At 33.5% G+C, this 21,956-nt stretch overlaps 3 protein-coding genes across 3 annotated transcripts; 2 read left to right on the forward strand and 1 right to left on the reverse strand.

The window, feature by feature from the left end:
- The first annotated feature begins 172 nt into the window (after positions 1-172).
- On the forward strand, positions 173-7,137 carry LOC131855041 (uncharacterized). Its single transcript, XM_059206252.1, has 7 exons — positions 173-479; positions 1,160-2,128; positions 2,197-3,223; positions 3,477-4,669; positions 4,802-4,916; positions 5,004-5,134; positions 5,249-7,137. Exons 1-7 carry the CDS (start codon positions 329-331, stop codon positions 7,039-7,041), a joined length of 5,379 nt encoding a protein of 1,792 aa, XP_059062235.1. The 5' UTR covers positions 173-328; the 3' UTR covers positions 7,042-7,137.
- Positions 7,138-9,315: 2,178 nt separating this feature from the next.
- On the forward strand, positions 9,316-13,360 carry LOC131855055 (uncharacterized). The gene is made up of 5 exons (XM_059206267.1): positions 9,316-9,455; positions 10,088-10,466; positions 11,239-11,457; positions 11,875-13,173; positions 13,263-13,360. Exons 1-5 carry the CDS (start codon positions 9,429-9,431, stop codon positions 13,358-13,360), a joined length of 2,022 nt encoding a protein of 673 aa, XP_059062250.1. The 5' UTR covers positions 9,316-9,428.
- LOC131855036 (mitochondrial import inner membrane translocase subunit TIM50-C-like) lies at positions 13,197-21,815 on the reverse strand. The gene is made up of 7 exons (XM_059206248.1): positions 21,602-21,815; positions 21,023-21,200; positions 19,504-19,675; positions 18,465-18,598; positions 17,382-17,607; positions 16,371-16,494; positions 13,197-15,477 (listed from the first exon to the last, which is right to left on the reverse strand). The coding sequence occupies exons 1-7, from the start codon at positions 21,744-21,746 to the stop codon at positions 15,287-15,289; spliced, it is 1,170 nt and encodes a 389-aa protein (XP_059062231.1). The 5' UTR covers positions 21,747-21,815; the 3' UTR covers positions 13,197-15,286.
- Positions 21,816-21,956: the final 141 nt, after the last annotated feature.

Below are 21,956 nucleotides of genomic sequence, written 5' to 3' on the forward strand. Positions count from 1 at the left end.
AGTCCATGTATGTGTCCAGTATTCTATTATATAAAGTCTCAAAAATTGTGCTTCCGCAGAAGTTTTAAAAATATACAACTGAAGTTGCATTTACTAACTTTGACCTTAAACAAGCAATTGTCAATTGTTGACGATTACAAATAAATTCTAATTTCAAAATATATCTAACACGAATGTTTGACTGATTTGATATTTTTGACTTGAAAATTTACAATAGAAACATTTTTGTCATTGTGTTTTTGTAGGCTTATTATATTTTTACACATTCAATTTAATAGTATATTTTAATTTTGATGTTAAATTGTTCGAAATCTATGTTACGGTAGACATGTTGATCAATCGCGAGTCGGAGGAAGGGAGGGCGGGTGAGGGTCCTGAATCCAATATGGCGGTAGACCACACATATGAGTACCATACTGCCAGTGAACTGTTCGAAATTATGGATCGTGATCAAGACTTTGATTCTAACGATATCGATGGTAATAATCTATATATCATATTTAACGCATCATCTATTTTAAAATTAATTCCAGAAATGATATAATATGACGACCTTGGTGATCTAGCAGTGTTAAAGCATACGGCCGTACTCTTGGTGGTCGTAGGTTAGATTCTTAGCACGGTACAAACATTTGTATTCATGAGTATGATTGTTTGTATCGCTCGCGGTGTTTTTTTTATAGATGATCATGGAATGGTGCACCCGCCTGCGCTAACGGTTTACGCTGGCGGGGCACCAGTGGATGATAATATAAGATGAGCATGAGGTCAGGTCAGTTAGCCCATCATGACATATTCACCATTTATCACGATGGTTTCCAGGGGGAACCGCGTGGAGGTCAACCTGACATGGTACATTACTAGTAATAAGATCAGCAGTCCACATTACTAACAATCCCCTTCCCCCCCTCGCTCGGGGTGTTTTCTATGTATAAAAAATGTATATATGTATTTATATCGGTCTAGGTCTAGTACCCATAACATACAACAGATACTGAAATAACAACCATTCACGATTATGACGAATGTGCTGCCAGCCATCAAACATACCCAAGGTGCCCAGTAACCTGGCCATCCACTAAGTTTGGTGATCATGACGAAAGAGACTGGATCTCGTTACAGCTTTTGTACTATATTACATATTTATTTATAATTTCAGAGAATGAGGTTCTAACAGCCAACGAATTGATTACTTTATACGAAAACATAGATGTAGGAAGTAAACTAATAAATACTGCTATCGATATAAAACGTCCAAATCAACGAGTTGAAACTATCGTCTACCACGAAGACCCTGACTCGGATAGTTCCGATCTCAGCGATATCAACAGCAAAGAGGATTTAAATAATATATTTTCCATTAACAATACTATGCTCGACCTCCTAGATAGCCCACCATCTCTACAAAATGATCTATGCCAAAAACTAGGGAATTTACAAATACAATCATCTAATTTAAATACTGGCTACCATAAAAACTTCCTATTCAAAGATCCATACATTAAAGAGCAACTCAAGAGCTTAAACGTAATGGCTAATTGTTATGGATTTGGCGGTACAGGAATTCCAACGTCATTATTAGATTACATTTGTTGCAAACGCTTGGAGGATGATTACAACTTTTATATGGATAATATTATACGATATGTAAATTATACTATAGAGCATCTCAAAAGAATTAGCAATGGCGATTATCTTACGGATAAAGCTAAGCAGAAGTGGAGGGAAGTCGAAAGAAATAAAACTGATAGTTTGGAAAATAAAAAAGTTCTAGCTACATCTACAAGTATACCCCTCCACGTTGAACAAAAAAATACTGGTTGCCAGTCCACTTGGGATGAAATATTTCATTCTGAAATCGACATTAGATCGCTATCCAAAATATTGGAGAAAAAGATTGTTCTAGAAATTCCGAAAATGATACGCGGACCTGACATACTGTTTAATCAATGTTACGCAGATAATTTAGTTATTAGTAGCAAGAAGGAAAAACAGTGTGCATTATTAGAAACTAAAGAAGAATCAAGAGTTGAGGTCGTGTTGCAACTGAAACGATCAGATTCAGGAAAAGTTATAACTAACCTCAATTCTATTATGATACTACATACGACGCCTGTACTACATACCGGTATATATATTTTATAATAAACTGTAGTCATGAATGATAGAATGTTACAAATAAGTTTTATATTTCAGAACCTGCGTCAACAGAAGCTTTAACACTGTTAAATTCTGACGATCAAGCAATGACCAAAGAGTGTGCCGAAAATAAAGATGATAAAATAAAAATTATTGAACTAAATGACAATGATGTGGAAACAAACCAAGACACGGAAAATGTGTTTATAGAAAACTTTGTCAATAATCAAGAATATATTGAATGCGATACGCCTACGCATAACATTGAATATACTACTACTGATAAAGAACACAAGATTTCATCAAACCCTCATAGCAATCAGGAATCTAATGAGTCTGGTATTGCTCTCAGAGAAATATTGCATACAAAAGCAGCTAATTCAAATATTCACAACATTATTACGCCTGATGAATTGCGTTTTACAATGCAAAGACTCAATATACAGTCTTCTTTACCCGAGGAAGCGGGAGAAGATATGCAAAATTCATCAGTTAAAATGAAATCATCTACAAGGATCAGGATAAAATCTCCATATGAAAATAAATCTTACATAATAGAAGAAAAGAAACGGCGAAAACTCTTAGAAATAAGAGAAAGACGCGAAAAAAAGAAAATGGCATTCGGTGAACACTGTAAAATCACAAAACATAGGTATAATAAAGGAAACATAATGCCTCAACCCTCAAGTTCTGTAACTAAATTGTCTATAACAAATAAATCTTTTTATAATTCTATTTACGGTGAAAATATACACATAGACAGCAAAATAAATTTAGATGGTCGTAGAGGGAAAAAAAGATCTACATTGGGAGATAATGAAGAAAAATGGGAAGGGGAAAATAATTCTTTAAATTTATCGCAGGACGGAACTAGTAAAAAGTATATTAATAGAAGTTATTACTTAGATGATGCAGTGACGGAAATGCAGATGAAACGACATAATGCAGTGGCAGAGATATGTTCAACGTCCACTTCTGCCATATCCACTGATTTTGGATGTATACTCTCCCAAGCAATCGCCCAACCAGATTCTAATTTTAATGACACAGAAGAAAAATGCATAAGCCACTTGGAAGTGGGAAGGTATTTATTTTATCCCTATTAAGCAATAAATAAAGTGTAAAATGCAAATTACTGGGTACTACAACTACGAGTATAAAACTTCAGAGTTGGCAGCGCAAGTTATGCTTTTAGTCTTGCAAGCAGACTTAATCTGCGTTGGCTTTATGAAAGATGGTATGTATGACTGCCACTGTATCAATGTCACTAGTTTATTTGTAGTCATATCGATAGTGTAACGTATTGCTATTAATGAACATAATTTCTGATTACACAGTGACCAAAGTGTCTATATTAACGAAGAATCTGAAATAGACTTGAATTCCTCGGGGAGTAACCTGAATATAGTTCCTGCAAATTCTCCTAAAATTAATGAAGCTGATGATAAAACAGATTTAAGAGAAATAACAACGTCGACATCTATAGAATGTAGGAAAAGTATAGAGAAATTATATGACCTTATGAGCAAACTCAGAAAATCGGAATCAGATGAACGTAAATTCAATAAATGTAAAATAATCCATTCCTCAACCCATACAGAAGAAAATAAATTTGTAACTCAAGGTATTTCTTTTGATGAAGTTAGTGACAGTGGTACAAGTTTTAAACATCATATGATATCTTCTAATGCAAGTTACATTAAGAAAATCAACAATCCAAATGTATCCATCACAAAACACGTAAATAATAAGAAGTCAAAAACCCTATCTTCAGTAATACCTAAAGTAATAATCAGCGCAAAGTCTCAGACTGTAAAATGTGAAAGTGATAAAAATAAAAAGGATAAAAAAACAATTTCTGTTGGCCCTTCTAATGTTGTACCCGAGAATCCTTTAAGAGCGATATCGCAGCTTCTTCATGAATTTGACAGCGTTCAAAAGACAAGACAGAAATTTCCAGTGCCAAAGCAAAATAAAAAGAATGAAATTATTCCTACCGATAATCGAGTCCCCTCCCGTCAAAGTTATATTAAAAGACGTTCCCGATTTGATCAGCATTTGCGAAATAATGAACAAATTGCTAAAAATATTACTTCTGTAGTATTTAAGGATGTAAAACCTATTCCTCCAAAGGAACTTCTAGGAAAAATACCCAATCACCAAGTACCAATACCGATTCATGAAACAAACGTTGAAAAGTTGAGTAAGAAAAGAATGTCTGACATTATTGACGAAGCAAAGGAAGCGAGGGGTGAGGCAGTACGAGGCCCTTCTAAGCTTACAAGATTAAATACATTGGCGCAACCAAAAAGATCTTATGTGCAAGCACAAAGTGAAGAATACCAAATCAAAAATGGGAGGAATAAGATGACAGACAGATTACAACGATTGACGAAGACTCCTGCGCAACCAACTCTCGATAGAAAGATAGCATTTCCTATTTTAAGAAATGTGCAAAAGCGATCGGGACCAGAGATAATAATGCCCGTTCACATGAAACCGCCACCGCCGTCAATGTCACCTTCTTTAGGTGTGTAAAGGTGAATTCTTTATTATTAATCTATTATAATTATATTTATTAATCTGTAGTTTATTTATTAAATAAAGAAGATGGAGACGTTACTGATGTAATTCCTAATATTTATTTTGTAATATTAAGCAGAAAAAACGACGAAACTACACTTCTCGACTAACCCTATTTCTGGGAGAAAAGTCTTACAGCCAAAGATGGAAACACTCCACAAATCAAGTCACGTACCCGAATCACCTGAAGCACTGTGAGTATTATGTTTACAATTTCTAGGAATGATTCTTAGCAATCTTTCAGTCTTTTTTGTAATGTATCTTCCTTCTTTATATAACAGGAAAGTTAAGATGGGTGTCGAATCTTACGTGAATAATCATTACGAACGTGTGTTGCCAGCGGTGGTAACGCCAGAATTGCAGATGGCAAGCAGGTCACGGGTGCCAGTAATTGCGAAGGATACTGATCTAGGTACTAATACTACTTAGTCATTACGATTTTTATTTCACTCGTCTTTTGTATATGAATAAATGTAATTCTGTAATAATGTGTCAACTCAAAATGATGTTACCATTTATGTTGTAGTATCTGTCACGTCATCATCATCTGCAGAGAAATCAACGGTACTTGGACGTAAACTTCATAACATCATACACACTATGATAAATTCTAGTACATCGGAAGGTGCCGCCCTATCTGTGAAACAAAAAACAGCTTCTGGACTTATTAAAGATACTGACGAATTGAGTATCATTGATAACAATGCTAAAGAAGAGGCGAGATCTTTACATTCAGATTATCGTATTGATGTTTTTCAGGACAACAATGTGTTAACGGCTGTTGAAGGCGTTAAAGATCGTATACGAGATGAATTCATCCTTAATAATATAAAAAACTGCAAACTAAAAAAAGTTGGGAAATATGATATACAACCTTTTAATTCATATACTGAATTACAGCAATTGGAATATGCTTTATACCGCCGACTATCAATTGGAACACTTAATAAACGCTTAAGAATCAATAATTTGACATTGACGCCTAGACAGTCCATGCGTCAAGTAGTAATTGTACAGTCAGGAGATGCAAATTCCATAGTATTAAATACTTCCACGTCACAAAATTTACAGAAAACCAATTCTTATATAATTGAGGATTTGAAACCTTTAAATATTTTAACGTCTTCACAATTAGAATGGAGATGTGGAAATATCCCGATGCAAATAGCAACTGTAGGCTACGCATTTCCTAAATATCAGTCAGTCCAATGTAACTCGAGTGTTCTTAGTAAATCTTTAATTAATATTTCCAAAAATGAAACAAAACATCTATCAAATCTTAAATTGCAAGAAGCTAATATTTCCTCTGAAATTCCAATTAACAAAACAGAACAAGGAGTTCAGGTCGAAGTTTATGAATTACCATTTGCCTCCATACCCGGCAGAGAAAAGTCACCAAATGATATTATTACAGAAATTGAAAAGCGTAATACATTTAACAACCAAACAGAAGACTACAAAAAAAAATATGACGTTGTTACTAAAAAGTCAGAAAATATCAACTGTACAACATCACTAGATATGCTAGTAGGTTTATTGAACGAAATACAAAAAATAACTTGTCAAACACAATTAAACGTTGATGATGATGTAAAAGCTAAACAACCTGAAACTGTTCTTAATAATGCTGTCCCTATAGAAGATGTAAGGATAGCTCAACCCCTTAATATGGTTTCTGTAGACAAGCTAAATCATTTGGAATCGAGCTCTAGTGTTAGGTCTGTCTATGTATCTAATACTAATGACATCAAACAGAAACAAATTAATTTATTATACATGGACTCCAAAAGTACGCTATGGAAATGTGAATATGCCGATAAAGAAGTAAATGTTGATATAACTGAGAAGGACTTTGTAAATACCTGCACTGATGTACCATCCAGTCTTTTTCCTATAACTTTAAATCATAGTACCAACATTACTGATTCACTGATAGGTATACTAAGCGCGCCATCTAATCAATCGATATTCTCTCTTAAGGACTATCACGTGTACACTGAGGATTCTGCCTTTAACTATGAAAAGAAAATAATAGAATTATCCAGTCTTGTAATTAATAGCGATTCACTAGTTGCATGTCAAGATACTGAGGCTTCAGATAAAACTAAAGAGAAATTAGCTAAACCAATTATGAAAATTGATGACGTGGCCAAAATTAAATCTTTTGACAAGACATTGGCAAAGGCATATTCTATTAATAACTCAGAGATTGACCCTCTTATAAAAATTAAAAGAGACATTTTAGTAACTGTATACTCTATGTTGGTAATAACTGTTTTAGCTGCACTTTCATTTCCTGAAATTCTATATCATACTTGACATACTTACATATATATCATATCTTTATGTTGTTTTGTGAAATTTTAAAGTGTTTTGCTACTATTTTGGTACAATATTTATTGAATATATTTATGGTTTTAGTATCTCGTCTTTTATTATCTTTACGGTTCATGCTAATAATATTACAAATTCTAAAATGTGACTGCCCGTATGCTTGTTGCATTTTCCTTTTATCTAAAAAACAAACATCCCGGGTAACGGATGGTTATTAATGGATGAACAATCATCTATTTAGTTCCGAATCCGGCTAGAAAAACTAAAAAAATGTATTGCAGAGAAACGGATGATAATGTTATGTCCAGGTAGCAATATTATTGTTTATTGCCTAAATTTATGGGCACGAAAATTTTAAATATTACAATAAAAAAACTAATGTCTGGGTATGCTCTCAAAAAGTAATGCCTTCGTGAACTACAGAAGGCTAATCGGGGCTATAAAAAATATATTCATTTTTTTCATTGATTAATTTCTAGGCGACAACCGTTAAACTACTGAAACACTTCAAGGTGTCACTGTTAGTAGGTAGTACTTTTTTTTTTTATAACACAGGGGACAAACGAGCATGCGGCTCACCTGATGGTAAGTGATAACCGCCGCCTATGAGCACCCGCAACACCAGGGGAATTGCACGTACGTTGTCAGCCTTTTGAAAAGGAATAAGCTCTTTTCTTGAAGGTTTCAATATCGTATCGGTTCGGAAATACCATTGCTGGAAGGTGATTCCACAATGTGGTTGTGCGAGGCAAAAAGTTTCTAGAAAACCGTACTGTGGAAGACCGCCATTCATCCAGATGATCAGGATGGTATTTCAGTTTCTGGCGGGTGGTACGGTGGTGAAACTCAGCAGCTGGTATTAATCCGAACAATTCCTCAGAACACTCCCCGTGATATATGCGGTAGAAAATGCACAGAGATGCAATATCTCGCCGCAAAGCCAATGGGTCGAGTCTGTCACATAGACGTTGATTACCAATGATTCTGGCTGCTCGGTTCTGAATGCGGTCAAATGGAAGTAGCTGGTATTGTGGTGCTCCGGCCCAGAGATGAGAACAGTATTCCATATACGGCCGGATCTGCGCCTTGTATAATTGCAAGCGATGGGCCGCCGTGAAATACCGTCTCACTCTACTGAGCACACCAAGCTTCTTTGAGGCTATTTTAGCCTTGTCCTCCAAATGACCGCAAAACTGAACGTCACTGGATATATCAACGCCAAGGACCTCGAGATTAAGCTTCACATCAAGGAGAGTGTATAGTTAGCTGGATCTGAGCGTTCTCCCTTCTTAGGGATCGGATGAACCAAAGCCGTCTTCCAAAGAATACTTAATCTAATCACAATTAATTGCCTAATTATTTATTTTTCTATAGAATTGAATTATAGTCAAAAGCTAGTGTTTATTCTAATTTGTAAATATTTATTATATTAGTTATGATAGATTTTATTACTGTACATATATAAAATAGCAAGTCACAACATGCTGAAATGAACGACACAACATCCTAAGATGTTAAGGAGACCACTGGTTTTCCTACGTACTTACCACAGATAACATAATATTGTACCTACTGAGGTACCTATATATTATCTGGGAATCAGAATTCTTAGTAAGGGGCAATACGTAAACATATAGTACTCAAAACAAAATAAGGGCCACTAATAAAATAGTATTATAAACAAACACTACTATTGTTTCAAGTGGTGCTCCTTATTTTGTTTTGAGTAGTATGAATAACATCAATTTTAGTTATTAAACCACCAGCGCCTCTCTTACACAGCTGGCCACATTTTAATTATGACAATTTCGTGGTGTCTATACTGAAGTTGAATTTATAATATATTAGCTACCCGCCCCGGCTTCGCACATGTGTATGTTTATATATATAGTTTTTAGCAGTAGATAGAGTGATCCAAGATGAAGTTATATATGTTCCTCTTGGATCACTCTATCTTCTGCTAAAAACTGTATAAAGATTCATATTCATTCATTCAAATTTTATTTTTATAGTAGACAGGTAGAACAGAAATGGAACCGTAAAGTATATTAAAATATTTGACATCAATATTCGTTTGTGTTTGAATTGATATTGACGAAACAAAAGGATCAATCTGACTTTTATTTATTACTTTGTTTGGTTTCCTTTAGAGTGTGTAATATTATCTATGGTTTGAACTATATAATATTATGTTATCTGTGGTTTGAACTAACTATTTGTGATCTGTGCTTTCGTTTTCCACTGTGTTTTAAACAAAAAAGAAAGAGTGTTTTGATTTGATTTGAATTGATATTCGCATATTGTTTTTAATTTTGTAATTTATTTGTGAATGATTATTTCAGACTTGCCGAATTTAAAAATAATCAAAATCAATGGCTTTTAAATTTAAGAAAACAAAGGTAAATAATAGATATCTGGTTTTATTCATTGTAATATATTTATAACCTCTCAGTGTACTGATAGAATGTGATTTATTCATTCATTCATTCATTCATAATTTAAGAGCTGTGCCCTTGTCGGTGGAGCTCCCGCCACGTTCCACGGTCTTCTATCAGTCCTTTTAGCTGTTGATACTACACGATTCCAACTTTTTCTTTAACTTGCTTGATATAGCTGTGTCTTGGTCATCCCCTTCCTCTCTTTCCATCTATTTTTCTTTCAATAATGTTGTTAATTAGTTCGTCGTGTCCTATCAAGTGCCCCAACATTTTTCCCCGCCTATTCTCAATAATATCTATGATCTTTCTCTTTTCTTTAATCCTCTCAAGCACTTCTTCATTCCTTATTTTATCTTTCCAGCTAATTCTTTCCATTCTTCTCCAACACCACATTTCAATGGCTTCCAGTTTGTCTCTTTCCTTTTGTGTCAATGTCGTCGACGTTCACAGGCATACAAGGCTATACTCCAGATGTAGGTCTTGATAAGTCGTTTCCGAGAGGACTTTGATATATTAGCTCTCAAAAGATGTTTTTTATCATTAAACGCTCTATAATATTTATACATATTAAAAAAGTATTGTTTTATTTTTAGAAGACAGCAGACTCTGACTTCGGTTTAAAAACAACTTTGGATAACACGGCGCCACTAAACCAGATTGTAAAGGACTTGTATAATCGGGAATTCCAGGGCAGAGCATACGGTTTATATTTCAAACTCCTCGGACATAGGCGTAATAATAGAGTTTTTTATAAATTTTTATACCACTCCACATTGCCTGGACACCCTTTAAATGCATTCACAGAAAATTTCGATGGTGATATTGGACCTGAATTTTTTGAGGAATTCACGTACAAGAGTTTAATGCCAAAAATGATAACAAAATTACGCAATGTAGAAAAAACGGATCCAGTTACAGAACTATTGAGGCAAAGAGCAGACTGGAGAAAGAAAATACGTGCGGTAAGAAATGGTGAATAATATTTAAATCTATACAAATAAATTTGTAGTGTTTTTGACAGCAGAGTTTGTGTTATAGGTACTACACAACTGATGTAAATCCTTACATCTACATTTTTTTTTAATACATAGAAAACCCAGATTATTCAATCATGCTCGTGTATACAAATGTTTGTACTGAAGAAAGAATCAAACTTGTGACCACCTGAAGAGGTTTTCTATAGCATAAGACCACCATGGCTGTCATTTAAATCCAACATGTTGCAGTACCACCATCTCTCAGATTAGTCTTTGATTTATTATTGTATCTCTCATCTTAGGATCAACCCTTCACCAACCTATGACCATTCCAATCTGTTGGTTATACTGTCTGAATCTACGGGGAATGTGCGCTGAAAAGCACACAGTCTCTTGGCATCTATAAATGATTTCTACTCCTGTCCCTTCTGTTGTATATCCTATGAAATATGAATAAACTGTAAATAATGTGATGAATTATGTTATTAAACCACTTATACTATATGAATAATATATTTTTTTTTATGGATGATAATGGAATGGTGCACCCGCCTGCGCTAATGGTTTACGCTGGCGGGGCACCAATAGAGGATGATAAGATGAGAATAAGGTCAGGTTAGTTATCAGGCCCATTGTGACAAATTCACCAAGAATTTATCACGATGGTTTCCAGGGGGCCACGCGGTTCCCCCTGACATGGTACGACCTGAACAACCTTAAATGTTATTAGACATACATTGAAATGGTAAAATTCTATCTATTCACAGTACATCTGACGAAATATTCGAGATTAAAAATAGAGAAATGCAATGAAGAAGTTATACAGTGCCCTAAGTATATTGTGGAACTAGCAGAATTGTTGCAGCAAGATCCCGACCCTAATTTCAGAGACTGTTACAATTGGTACTACAGTGGTAGTGGTAATTTACAACTGGTGTCCATTAAATCTGTAGAGTTTTTGTTGCACAGTGAATTCTGTAATGTATGTAAGTATACTCCCCTTTGTACTAAATAAATATTTAAATAATCTTTATTCAGAATAGACTTATTTAAATTTCCAAAGTTTTTTTTTTATACTCATTCTGAATGCAAACTCATCAAAAGAATGAGCAAGAAACTTCTGTTGAAAACTTTCTAAAATATTATATACTAGTATTATATATACAGTGGACCCTCGGTAATCAGGCCCTCCTTGTAATCCTTTATATATAAGGATTGTATTTTTAATATTTCTCTGAATAATTTGTTTATATTTCAATTGACATAAATACTAATTATTTTGTCTTAGGAATCGCGATTTCTATTAAGATAATGTTTTCAGTAAAGCTTCCTCATCACTCAATAAAACTACAGTTGAAATTAATTTCTTAACATCAAATGATATCCAACATATCTATTTACAGATCTGTCCAGTTTCACAAGGAATAATTTAACAATAGATTTCCAGAACGCAGTGTCCTACAGTGTTGATAATGACATATTAGAGACTATTTGCTCCACACAGAACATAGTTGTATTGAGAACAAAATATAAAGTATTTATATTGCAAATTGTTGAACAAGAGGATAAACTATTGTTTAAGAAACTCAGATCATTTCAGAATGAGTTACCATTTACTGGTATCTCTTTTGATAAATATCATAAGAATATACTATATGCGACAACATTAGACTGTAAGTTATCTATCATTAATATTGACAGAATGACTAAACGAAGTCTCGTATTAAAAGAAAATCCTACTCTGGAAGACAATTTAAATTATGTTATTGGAGCTGAACGTGGATTTTTCATGCACATACAAAAAGATTCAATATCTGCTTATGACAAAAGAACAAATAAAGCTGTCAATACATGGAGTGGTCTCAAGTCGATTGTGGACGAAATAACTTGTAATGAGATTAAAGCTGCTCTCCAGCCTGAAGATAGCTATGGGTTGTATTTCACTACCCAACACCACCTATTCCTTATGGACACAAGATTTTATAAAGAATCTAAAATGAAAGCAATACAAAGATGGACCCACGGAATGCATTGTGTACCAACATACATTTCAATTCAAAACGTAGAATTTAACAAGGACTATATATTTTTGAGCAGTCAGTGGTGTGAAGATTTATGCATAGTCAGCAATTACTCAGACAGACTTACAAGGTATTCTGATATAAATGGATTGGCGATACCATACCGCCCACCGAGTATTTTTAATGTTTTGGATGATGCCCAACAGAAACTACTGTGCTGGGATCTTCAGAACCCTATCGTAAAAAGATTACCTACGGCTATAACGGGCAAGGTGGAGGTGCAACAAGGAAATAATTGGGTCATATTAATGCATAATTCTTTGGGTGATATATCATCACATGTTTTGTATCCAACCTATATGGAGAATCTCATGGACGATAATGCATTACAAAATTTACATGAATGGTCCAAAGACTATAAATTTAAAAGAAAAATTTTCGAGGTGACAGGAGTTCATGATATTAGTCACATTTGGAAGGAACTAAGGGAAGTTACAAAAGAGGAACTTGACACATTTCTACACGCAGATCAACCACCCCGCAGGATAATTGATGAAAAGGAAATTTATAGTGCCTTTGAGAAGGAAGAACTAATGCCGGAGCTACTAGAAGTTTGGAAAAATGGTCCAATAAACAATGGAACAGCAGATGATTTACCAAATATTTTAAATTCAAGTGATAGTGAATAAAATTTTTTTTTTTCTGTTTATAACAATTAACTTTATTTCCAAGATATTTCCTATCTAAATGACTAAATTACACTCCCACAGAGTTCAATTACAACATGCACGCCGTCATTGACACATTCCGCATCATAACAACAATCTACAAATATAATTTTAAACTTTTACATTCCAATTTTTGTTGACAAACTCTCAAATTTCTAAAATTTAATAATATACAGAAAAGCCAAGTTTAAAATCACATTCAATAGATTACAACAGAATCATTAGGAGATGTCACCTAAATGATAAGTACATATAAACTCACATTAAAGCTATAATAAACAATAATTTGAGAACAAGTCAAAAAGATTCTTTATTATCTATGTACAAGTATGTTAGGAACAAAATTATACTACTAATAATTATATACATAAAACTTATAATTTGGAATTATAATGCAATTTAAAATATTACAATAATATTTGTTTCAAATCGAAGCGTTTTTTACTTTCAATCTACATTGGTGATACGAATTTTATTCTATTGCTAGTAGGTACATGAACTTTGTTGCATAACAACAAATAAATTGTTATATTACAAACATAAATGCGAAAGTTAGTATGATGGTACTATACTCATTTCATAAAGAACTTAAGACTGCATATCACTTACCACTCTCCAAAATTCTTCACAATTAAAGATTTGAAATTTTTTAATCATAAAGAATTTCAAAAATATGAAATAAACCGGACAATTGCATACAAACAGTGTTAGTATATGTTCAGAAACTTTAAAGGCGCTGAAACGCGGAACCGATCACATTAATGAACAGAATCATTTATACTATCAAATTCATATTCGGTAAATAAATGTGTATAGTAGACATCACATACTCATCATTTCATTCGTAATACATCCACGTATATTATAATTTAAAATAAAACCACTAATGAATCTAAAACAAGTTTTGAACATACTAAGGTCTTAGGACAGAAGACATGTGAGGTCCTATGTCAATGACGAAAGAAGTATCGTGTTAAAGAACCAAAAATTAACTTCTCTTATCGTCTTTAATTTACCTACGACCCCTCTATTCTCACTCCTGACAACCCCTCCCTTAAGAGGGGAGTTTCCTTCCCTAGGTATCGTGTAACAGTTTAAAAAATACTGCAATAATTTATTGCAATTCCTGGCATGAAAATATTCCATAGGCGTTATGAGAACTTTCCGATAAAAATATCATAGAGTTGTCAAAATTCAATGTCCACTCTACATATATCCGTATAGTAAGCGATTGATGATATCAAATCTACGTTCTAATTAATAGTATATTCTATTTTGTATTTCCAGTTGAATCCTACAAAATTGTAGGAAAAGTGTGGATTTTGAATTCTTCACAAACAAACCAATACATCATAGCTGCCTTTACACGGTGTTTAAACAGCGCGCGCAATCGTGTGATTGCTATTTACTATTTTATGAGTGCGTAGCGGTTTCTATGGTATCGTAAATCTATTTAAAACAACATTTATTTAAAAGAGCAACACACAAGTTTCTTGCTCATTCTTCTTGTGATGAATCTGCGTTCCGAATGAGTGGTAGAATAAAAAAAGTGCTTAAAGCACTTTTGAATAGTCACATTTTATATTAAGTTTATTTAAATAAAAATTATTTCTATTTAGATTTCACTCTATCGCGTGTGATTACACGTATGTTTGAAGTTATTCACTTTATTTTAAAATTTCATTTTTAATTTCACACATTTTATTTTCTAAAGATTCAAGATTTAGAATTATCAGTAACACTATAATTATGTCTTTGCTTAATAGTCAGATGTCCGCTATTTTTCAATATTAATTAATTATTATATATTTTTATAATAATTAATTAATATTGAAAAATGGCAAACTATTTAAATTCGTCATTCTCGTTCTTTTTGTCTACATTTACTTCCTTATTTTTCCTGCGTGAACGCCGATTCACGAAAGAGCATATGTGTAAAGGCAGCTATTGAATAAAACAAAAAGGAACAGGACCGTTACATCACTGTTATTTAGAACATCTAATTAGACTTGTGAAGACTTGTTTAGCGATTCAGCCGCAGCTGGTCAGCCTTTTGGTGTGAGCATTTAACGCCTGGTGAACGTTCGGAGCCAGTTCCTGGTGAGGGGCTGGTCTCCGCCGTGGCTCTCCTTCTCCTTCTCCTCCATCTGCTCCATAAGTTTGCGCTGGTTCTCCCTGAAGGCCGCGATGGGATCGTCGAACTGGCTGTAGTACAGCAACACCTCGCGAACGTCGATCACGTCCGACATAGCTATCGCTGTAAATATATGTTTTTTGATTAATGTGGGAATGAGATAATTGTCGACTGTTTGTGGGGACTGATCTGTTCGGGTTACCATTATTTAGATTTATTAGATATATTTAGATTATTTAGTTCGGGTTAGATTAGACTATTTGCTTTTGACAAAATTGCAACCTTACCTTATCTATCTACTGTCAGTTCAGGACCAGACTGCTTTCAAGCTGAGAAGACTGACAAGAAGCTCAGCTCGTATTCTTTTCAAATTACATACATGTTTACTATAATACAGATATTTTTTTAAATTAAAATTTGAGCTAATTTAAATTAAAAAAATTATCTGTATTAGATTTATTTGAGTGATTTGTGAATAGAGTGACCACCACCAAAAGCAAATAGTCTAATTAGTTTTGTAATCTGAATAGACCAGTCCTCACAAGCAGCATCCGTTCACGAGTATGACGGATGAGCCAGCCATTATTGCATTCAACCATATTAGAAAGAGCGCATTAACCCGCCACATGTTTGAACTTTATAGTGAGCATGACTGTTTCAAGTTACTCCACTACGTCATTTATAGTATTTTGGCTGTTGCCATAACATAAGATCTGCTTTGCTTGAGATTAGATGGCACTATGTGAATAGTCCTGATTATTATTAATTAAAAATCTTCACTTTTTTATTAACCATATATATATGCTACTCGCCCCGGCTTCGCATTCAGGTGTACATGTATTATATATATAAACCTTCCACTTGAATCACTATACCTATTAAAAGACCGCTTCAAAATCCGTTGCGTAGTTTTAAAGATTTAAGCATACATTCCTATGTATGCTTAAATCTTAATCTTATTGTTTATCTCTCATAGTATAAAATAATGATGTCAAAAAATTAAAAAATTAACTTACTTTGTAACAAATTGGCGAGATCCAGTAGTGCAGTGTCATCATCGCCACCCTTCCATTTCTTCAGTATGAGCGTGTTTTGTGGGTGGTATTTGTTTGCACCCTTGTTCCAATCTACTACTATTACCTGTACAATATTTATTTATGTATTAAATTATTATTATTATTATTATAACACTTAATTGCACCAACATATAAAATACATGAACAAAATTAAAAACATGAAAAAATAAAACGAAGTGCAAAAAGCGGTTATCGCTAATGCAATCTCTTACAGACAACCTTTGGAAAGAGAGTATTTACAAAAAAAATGAGTAGGTGGCGCATTAGTGGAAACATAAAAATTATATTTACTAGTAATATTCAAAAGTATAACGGCCCCAGTGGTCAAAAGCACACTTCCAATGGTCGCGGTTTCGATTTTAGCTCCATAATGCATAAATAAACCTAACTTCATCCTATCATCCTCTACTGGAGGCCAGGTACTGGTTACCGTAAGCGCAGGCAGGTGAACCTTCCCAATATAAAACAGAAACTGGCAATACTGAGAATTTAAAAGAGCAACACGCAAACGAGACAGGAACAGCAAGTATGTTTTTAAATTTAGTATAAATATAAAAGTTTTTAGATATCTGTTAAGATTCTCGTATATGTACAGGATGTTTGAGTAATTGACGGCCTCGGTGGTCTAGCGGTTTAGCATACAGCTTTTCTTCCGATGGTCACGGATTCGATTTATCGCACGGTACAAATATTTGTATTCAAGAGTATGACTATTTGTATCAGTTTGGGTATTTTCTATATATGAATTTACAAAAAAAAAATCTATGTATTAATATCAGTTGTCTAGTACCCATAACACAAGCTCTGCCTAGCTTGTGACTAGATGGCGCTGTGTGAATTGTCTTGAGTTATTATTATTATATATTGAAAGGAACGGTATATTTGCAGCTTTGATTTTCTCTCATTCACGACAGCCCATATAGTGAATATATTGTACAATGAATTATATACCTTTGACAGATCACGGTTTAGCCCATCCAAATTCTTGACATGCACGCCGTCAATGAAGTGTGTGGAGTCCCGGAACAGTCTGTAATTGATTAATTTATTCTCTGGATCTAGTTTGTCTATGACCGGCCATATCATGAACACATTCTCTGTAGTGAATATGACCACCTCGTAATTAGAGTTCGCGACGGTCTGCAGGAACTGGTCTAGACCGGGTCGCTTTTTAAATCTGAAAACAGAAAAATTACATTATAAAGTTTTGTAAAAGATTTCTGATTATTCTAAAAGGGGAAGAGGTTAATTGCGAAAAATAGAGTCCAATTTAAATTACATTACATTCTAAAAGGAGATAGATAATGAACTATTCTGTAAGATGTGCTTGCTTTTATTTGTAATTATATGCGCTAACTTTTGAATCCTCTATATATGACATAGTGATATGTATATAGTGACAAACAATCATATGGCACATTTGATGGTAAATGGTTACCGTGAAAAACCCCATGCTGTAGTCTCGGGAGAAAACCTATTCTTAAGATATTTAGAGACTTCTTTAGATTTATTATGAGCAAAAAGAAGAAAGTTGCATTGTCACTAATTAAAAACTTGTGTGATATGATGGTAGGCCGTTGACTCGCTGTGGAGCAGTTCCCAAGCTGCCATTTCTTGTAAATTAGATTGCTAGATAACATCACGTTACGACCAATAGTTGCGAAGCTGCAATGAAAAATTATTCATAAACTGGGAATTGTGACGCAGAGGAAGCGGCACGGGTATTTATAAAAATAATAATCTCAGGACAATTCACACAGCGCCATCTAGACGCCAAGTTAAGCTAGCTAAAGCTTGTGTTATGGGTACTAGATAACTGATACAAATACATAGATATTTTTTTTAGTAAATACATACATATTATACGTAGAAAACACCCAGACCGATACAAACAATCATACTCATGAATGTTTGTGCCGTGCGAGGAATCGAGCCCGCGACCATCGGTTGTAAAGCGGTTGCTAGACCGGTAGACTACTGAGATCGTCGAAGACAAAGCATTGTAAGACATAAAAAAATCTATATTGGGCTCACCTCCAACCAGTCTGATAGGACCAGTCAGGATGCACGAGGACGTCAGTGAACTCGAGCACCAGAGTGTACGTGGGCTGGTACGGCGGCGGCAGCGGGTCAGGAAGCAACTTTTCGCGCGACGGTTCCTTTATCATCTAAAAATATCAAATCAAAACATATTTATTCATGTAGGTCTATTATAGACTCCTATGATTATTTCAAATCTACCGTTAGTTCGGTGTACTTTCAAGCTAAGAAGTATTGAAAAGATACTCAGTTCTTATTCTTTTGAAATCTGTTTGTACATGGTTATAGAAATACCGGTTCTTGAGTATGACGAATGAGTATGATGATGACATATTTAGATGTAGATGTTTATGATTATAGAATAGAATAATATTTGTTACTATCACACATCACAACACAACACAACATGACGATGCTCACAGCAGCATATAAATTATTATAACATATAAATAGAAATAATAAATACAATACAAATCATTAAGAGAAAAAAAAGCGAACAAGAAAATCAAACAAAAGAAAATAATATATATAAACACATATACCAAAAACAATGATAACAAAGCAAAAAAATGCGTATCCACCACTGCGGAACATCGTCATCGCGTCACTGTGTACTGATGTGTGTGTAAGGGGCCCATCTCAGCATTATGCCATGACAATAGCCACGACGCTGATTTTCAGTGGAACCCCGAATAAGTGACTCACGGACAAATGTGCATTATAACATATATATAAAATTCTCGTGTCACAATTTTCGTTCCCATACTCCTCCGAAACGGCTTGACCGATTCTCATGAAATTTTGTGAGCGTATTGAGTAGGTCTGAGAATCGGCCAACATCTATTTTTCATCCCCCTAAATGTTAGGGGTAGTCCACCCATATATCTATAGATAATTACAAATTTTTTTATTTTAAGGCAAAATAATGTTTGCAGTTGATCTTAAATTAGAATAGGACAGGTAGTAGCAATATAAAAATGGATTAGATTGGAATAAAGAGCACAAGGTAACTTGTAAAATGGAGGATACTTACTTTTTCATAAAACGTTAGTTCTTTCCAAGTACGTTTAAGATACTGGAGTACTATTGGCATGTTGGTAAATTCATCTTCTATTATTTCTCCATCGTCCCCGCGCCGCGGGGCACCCATCTCCACCACGAGACATCCGCCCATCACAGTGATCGCTCCGCCAAACACGCCAAATCTATATAAAAATTATATTAATAATATTATTATGAATGCGAAAGTTTGTTAGTATGGGTCCATCCACAGGTGTTTCTTACTCTTTCACGCTAAAAGTACTAAACAGATTTTAATGTAACTTTACAGTAATATTATTCTGATGTATATGCACATCAGAATAACACAAAGGCTAAAAATATCAAGCGGGTGCAGCTAGTATTAAATAATCTTGAGTAATACAATCCATTGTATTAAAAGATGTTAAAATATAATTTCCTTAAACACTCAATCCTCAACTTTCAGTGTATAATAATATATATTAATCATATGTATAATAATTTTTTATTTGCCACCTGCTCACTTATCATCAAATAGTTATTATAGCAAAGACAAAAATCAAATATAGTGTAATTTTTTTATGGATGATGGTACACTGGTATGAGCTAATAATTCATGCTGGCAGTACCAGTGGAGGATGATAATGTGAAGTTAGGTTTATTAATATTATTGTGACAAATTTTCTCCTACATCCAAACTTATTATATGTGCTAAACATATAATAAGTTTGGATGTAGGAGAAAAGAGAAAGGAACTTAAGATAGAGGGAAACATTATTAATACAAACATAATGTTGTATGACATTAGATCAACATTTATTTATTTATTGTACAAATTATTCGGAACTCAAATTCAGGAAGAAACTTTCCTGCTGTTCTATAAAACAAATATATTTGAACTTTACATTTATTGTCTGAAATATAAAGGAAATCTGATCATTATGATGATAATAATCAAAGCAGAAAGAACTTGACGAATTTTAGACCCAATGTAGATGAAGGTTGGGAATAGTTTTATTGCTCATATATTTTAACTATTAAATGTAATGTTATATAATATCTAATATTGAAAGATGGGACTGTATAGTGGTAGAATAAAAAAAAAAAGACTATTCAATAGTTAATACAGGTATTGAGTTTATTTAAATAAATATTATTTCTATATTCTATATATTAAATACAGCAGTAATTTTCATCTAATACTCAAATCTATACATATAAATAAAATCGGAGTATTTGTTTGTAATATTGAAATAACTATTTTTTACTACATGCATATGAATATAAATACAATACATATCCAGCTAATCTCTAAAAAGGCTGGACTGATTTTGACAGAACTTTATTGGTAGGTAACTGATGTAATAATGAGTAATTTAGGCTACATTTATTTTATAAATATATGTAGCCTAAATTACTCATTATTACATCAGTTACCTACCAATAAAGTATAGATAAAGTTAAATACCACACAGACGAAGTCGTGAGTAGTTTAAAATAATAATTAAATCCAACACACAATAAGAGCATACCCAATTTTCATCCTTCTCCAACTTTTTTCATTCTCCTCTGTTTTCTCCTTGTTCTCTTTGTCAAATTCCTCCTGTTCTTTTTTGATAACCTGAGCATCATTACTGTTTACGGAAGCTTGTGGAAAGAAACGTCCCAATATGTCTACTTTCTCTCCAGATTGTACATCTTTTTTGTTACCTAAAATAATTATAAATTTAACATAACCATTATTAAGTAGCAAAATACAATCAGATAAAAAAGTGAGACAATTTTTATATTATACTGAAACTCTTCAGAACCATTGTTATTATATCTATATGAAATAAAAGATAGAAAGAAATTATGTCATTAAACTAAGTAATTAGTTTTTATATAAATAAAGGCGAAAACTAAGCCGTGGACCCATTTTTGTAAAATGTATAGTGTTAACATAAAAATTTTCTATTTAATATGACTTCAAGATAACTGGCTCTGAAATTAATTATGACAAATTAGGTAACCACAACAAAAAAAATATTACGTCTGAGTCAAAACTAGTGATGATTTCTGCATACAATTTTATGGAAGAGATTTTTTATAAGAGTAATAAAAAAACTAACCTAAATTTTCGGCAGAATAGAACCTAACTGAGGCAGGTGTAGAAGGTACCGCGAACTTCGTCGTTCTTGGCAAATTTGCAGCTTGAAATTTTGATATGTGAGCGTAGACAGTTTTTGATAGAGACAACACTTTTCTAAGGGACATTATTTTCTTTTATAAAAATTACATTTAAATATTCAAAAGATTGAACAAATGGTGAAGAAAATTCAAGATTTTCAGTGACCTACTGACAGTGACAATAGACTGACAGCGGAGTTGCTATTTGTCATTCAATAGTGGCTGACTGATGACAAGAAGGGAATTTTGGTGAAAAAATGGTAGGAGCGCGGAATGTGCTCTTTGGAGTAGTGAATT

This window comes from Achroia grisella, unplaced genomic scaffold, assembly GCF_030625045.1.
Source record: "Achroia grisella isolate CSIRO2021 unplaced genomic scaffold, CSIRO_AGI_Agris_v1 utg1295, whole genome shotgun sequence".
Lineage (NCBI taxonomy): Eukaryota > Metazoa > Arthropoda > Insecta > Lepidoptera > Pyralidae > Achroia > Achroia grisella.

What these genes read in the sequence shown, in the direction of transcription:
- LOC131855036 (XM_059206248.1), bottom strand. Translation starts at nt 21,746, where the DNA reads ATGTCCCTTAGAAAAGTGTTGTCTCTATCAAAAACTGTCTACGCTCAC. An exon ending in CTATTCTGCCGAAAATTTAG is followed by an intron (nt 21,201 to 21,601) that starts GTTAGTTTTTTT and finishes TAATTATTTTAG; the next exon opens with GTAACAAAAAAGATGTACAA. An exon ending in AACTAACGTTTTATGAAAAA is followed by an intron (nt 18,599 to 19,503) that starts GTAAGTATCCTC and finishes TGATATTTTTAG; the next exon opens with ATGATAAAGGAACCGTCGCG.
- LOC131855041 (XM_059206252.1), top strand. Translation starts at nt 329, where the DNA reads ATGTTGATCAATCGCGAGTCGGAGGAAGGGAGGGCGGGTGAGGGTCCT. An exon ending in TGATTCTAACGATATCGATG is followed by an intron (nt 480 to 1,159) that starts GTAATAATCTAT and finishes TTATAATTTCAG; the next exon opens with AGAATGAGGTTCTAACAGCC. An exon ending in GACGCCTGTACTACATACCG is followed by an intron (nt 2,129 to 2,196) that starts GTATATATATTT and finishes TTTATATTTCAG; the next exon opens with AACCTGCGTCAACAGAAGCT.
- LOC131855055 (XM_059206267.1), top strand. Translation starts at nt 9,429, where the DNA reads ATGGCTTTTAAATTTAAGAAAACAAAG. An exon ending in AATACGTGCGGTAAGAAATG is followed by an intron (nt 10,467 to 11,238) that starts GTGAATAATATT and finishes ATCTATTCACAG; the next exon opens with TACATCTGACGAAATATTCG. An exon ending in TATTTTAAATTCAAGTGATA is followed by an intron (nt 13,174 to 13,262) that starts GTGAATAAAATT and finishes ACACTCCCACAG; the next exon opens with AGTTCAATTACAACATGCAC.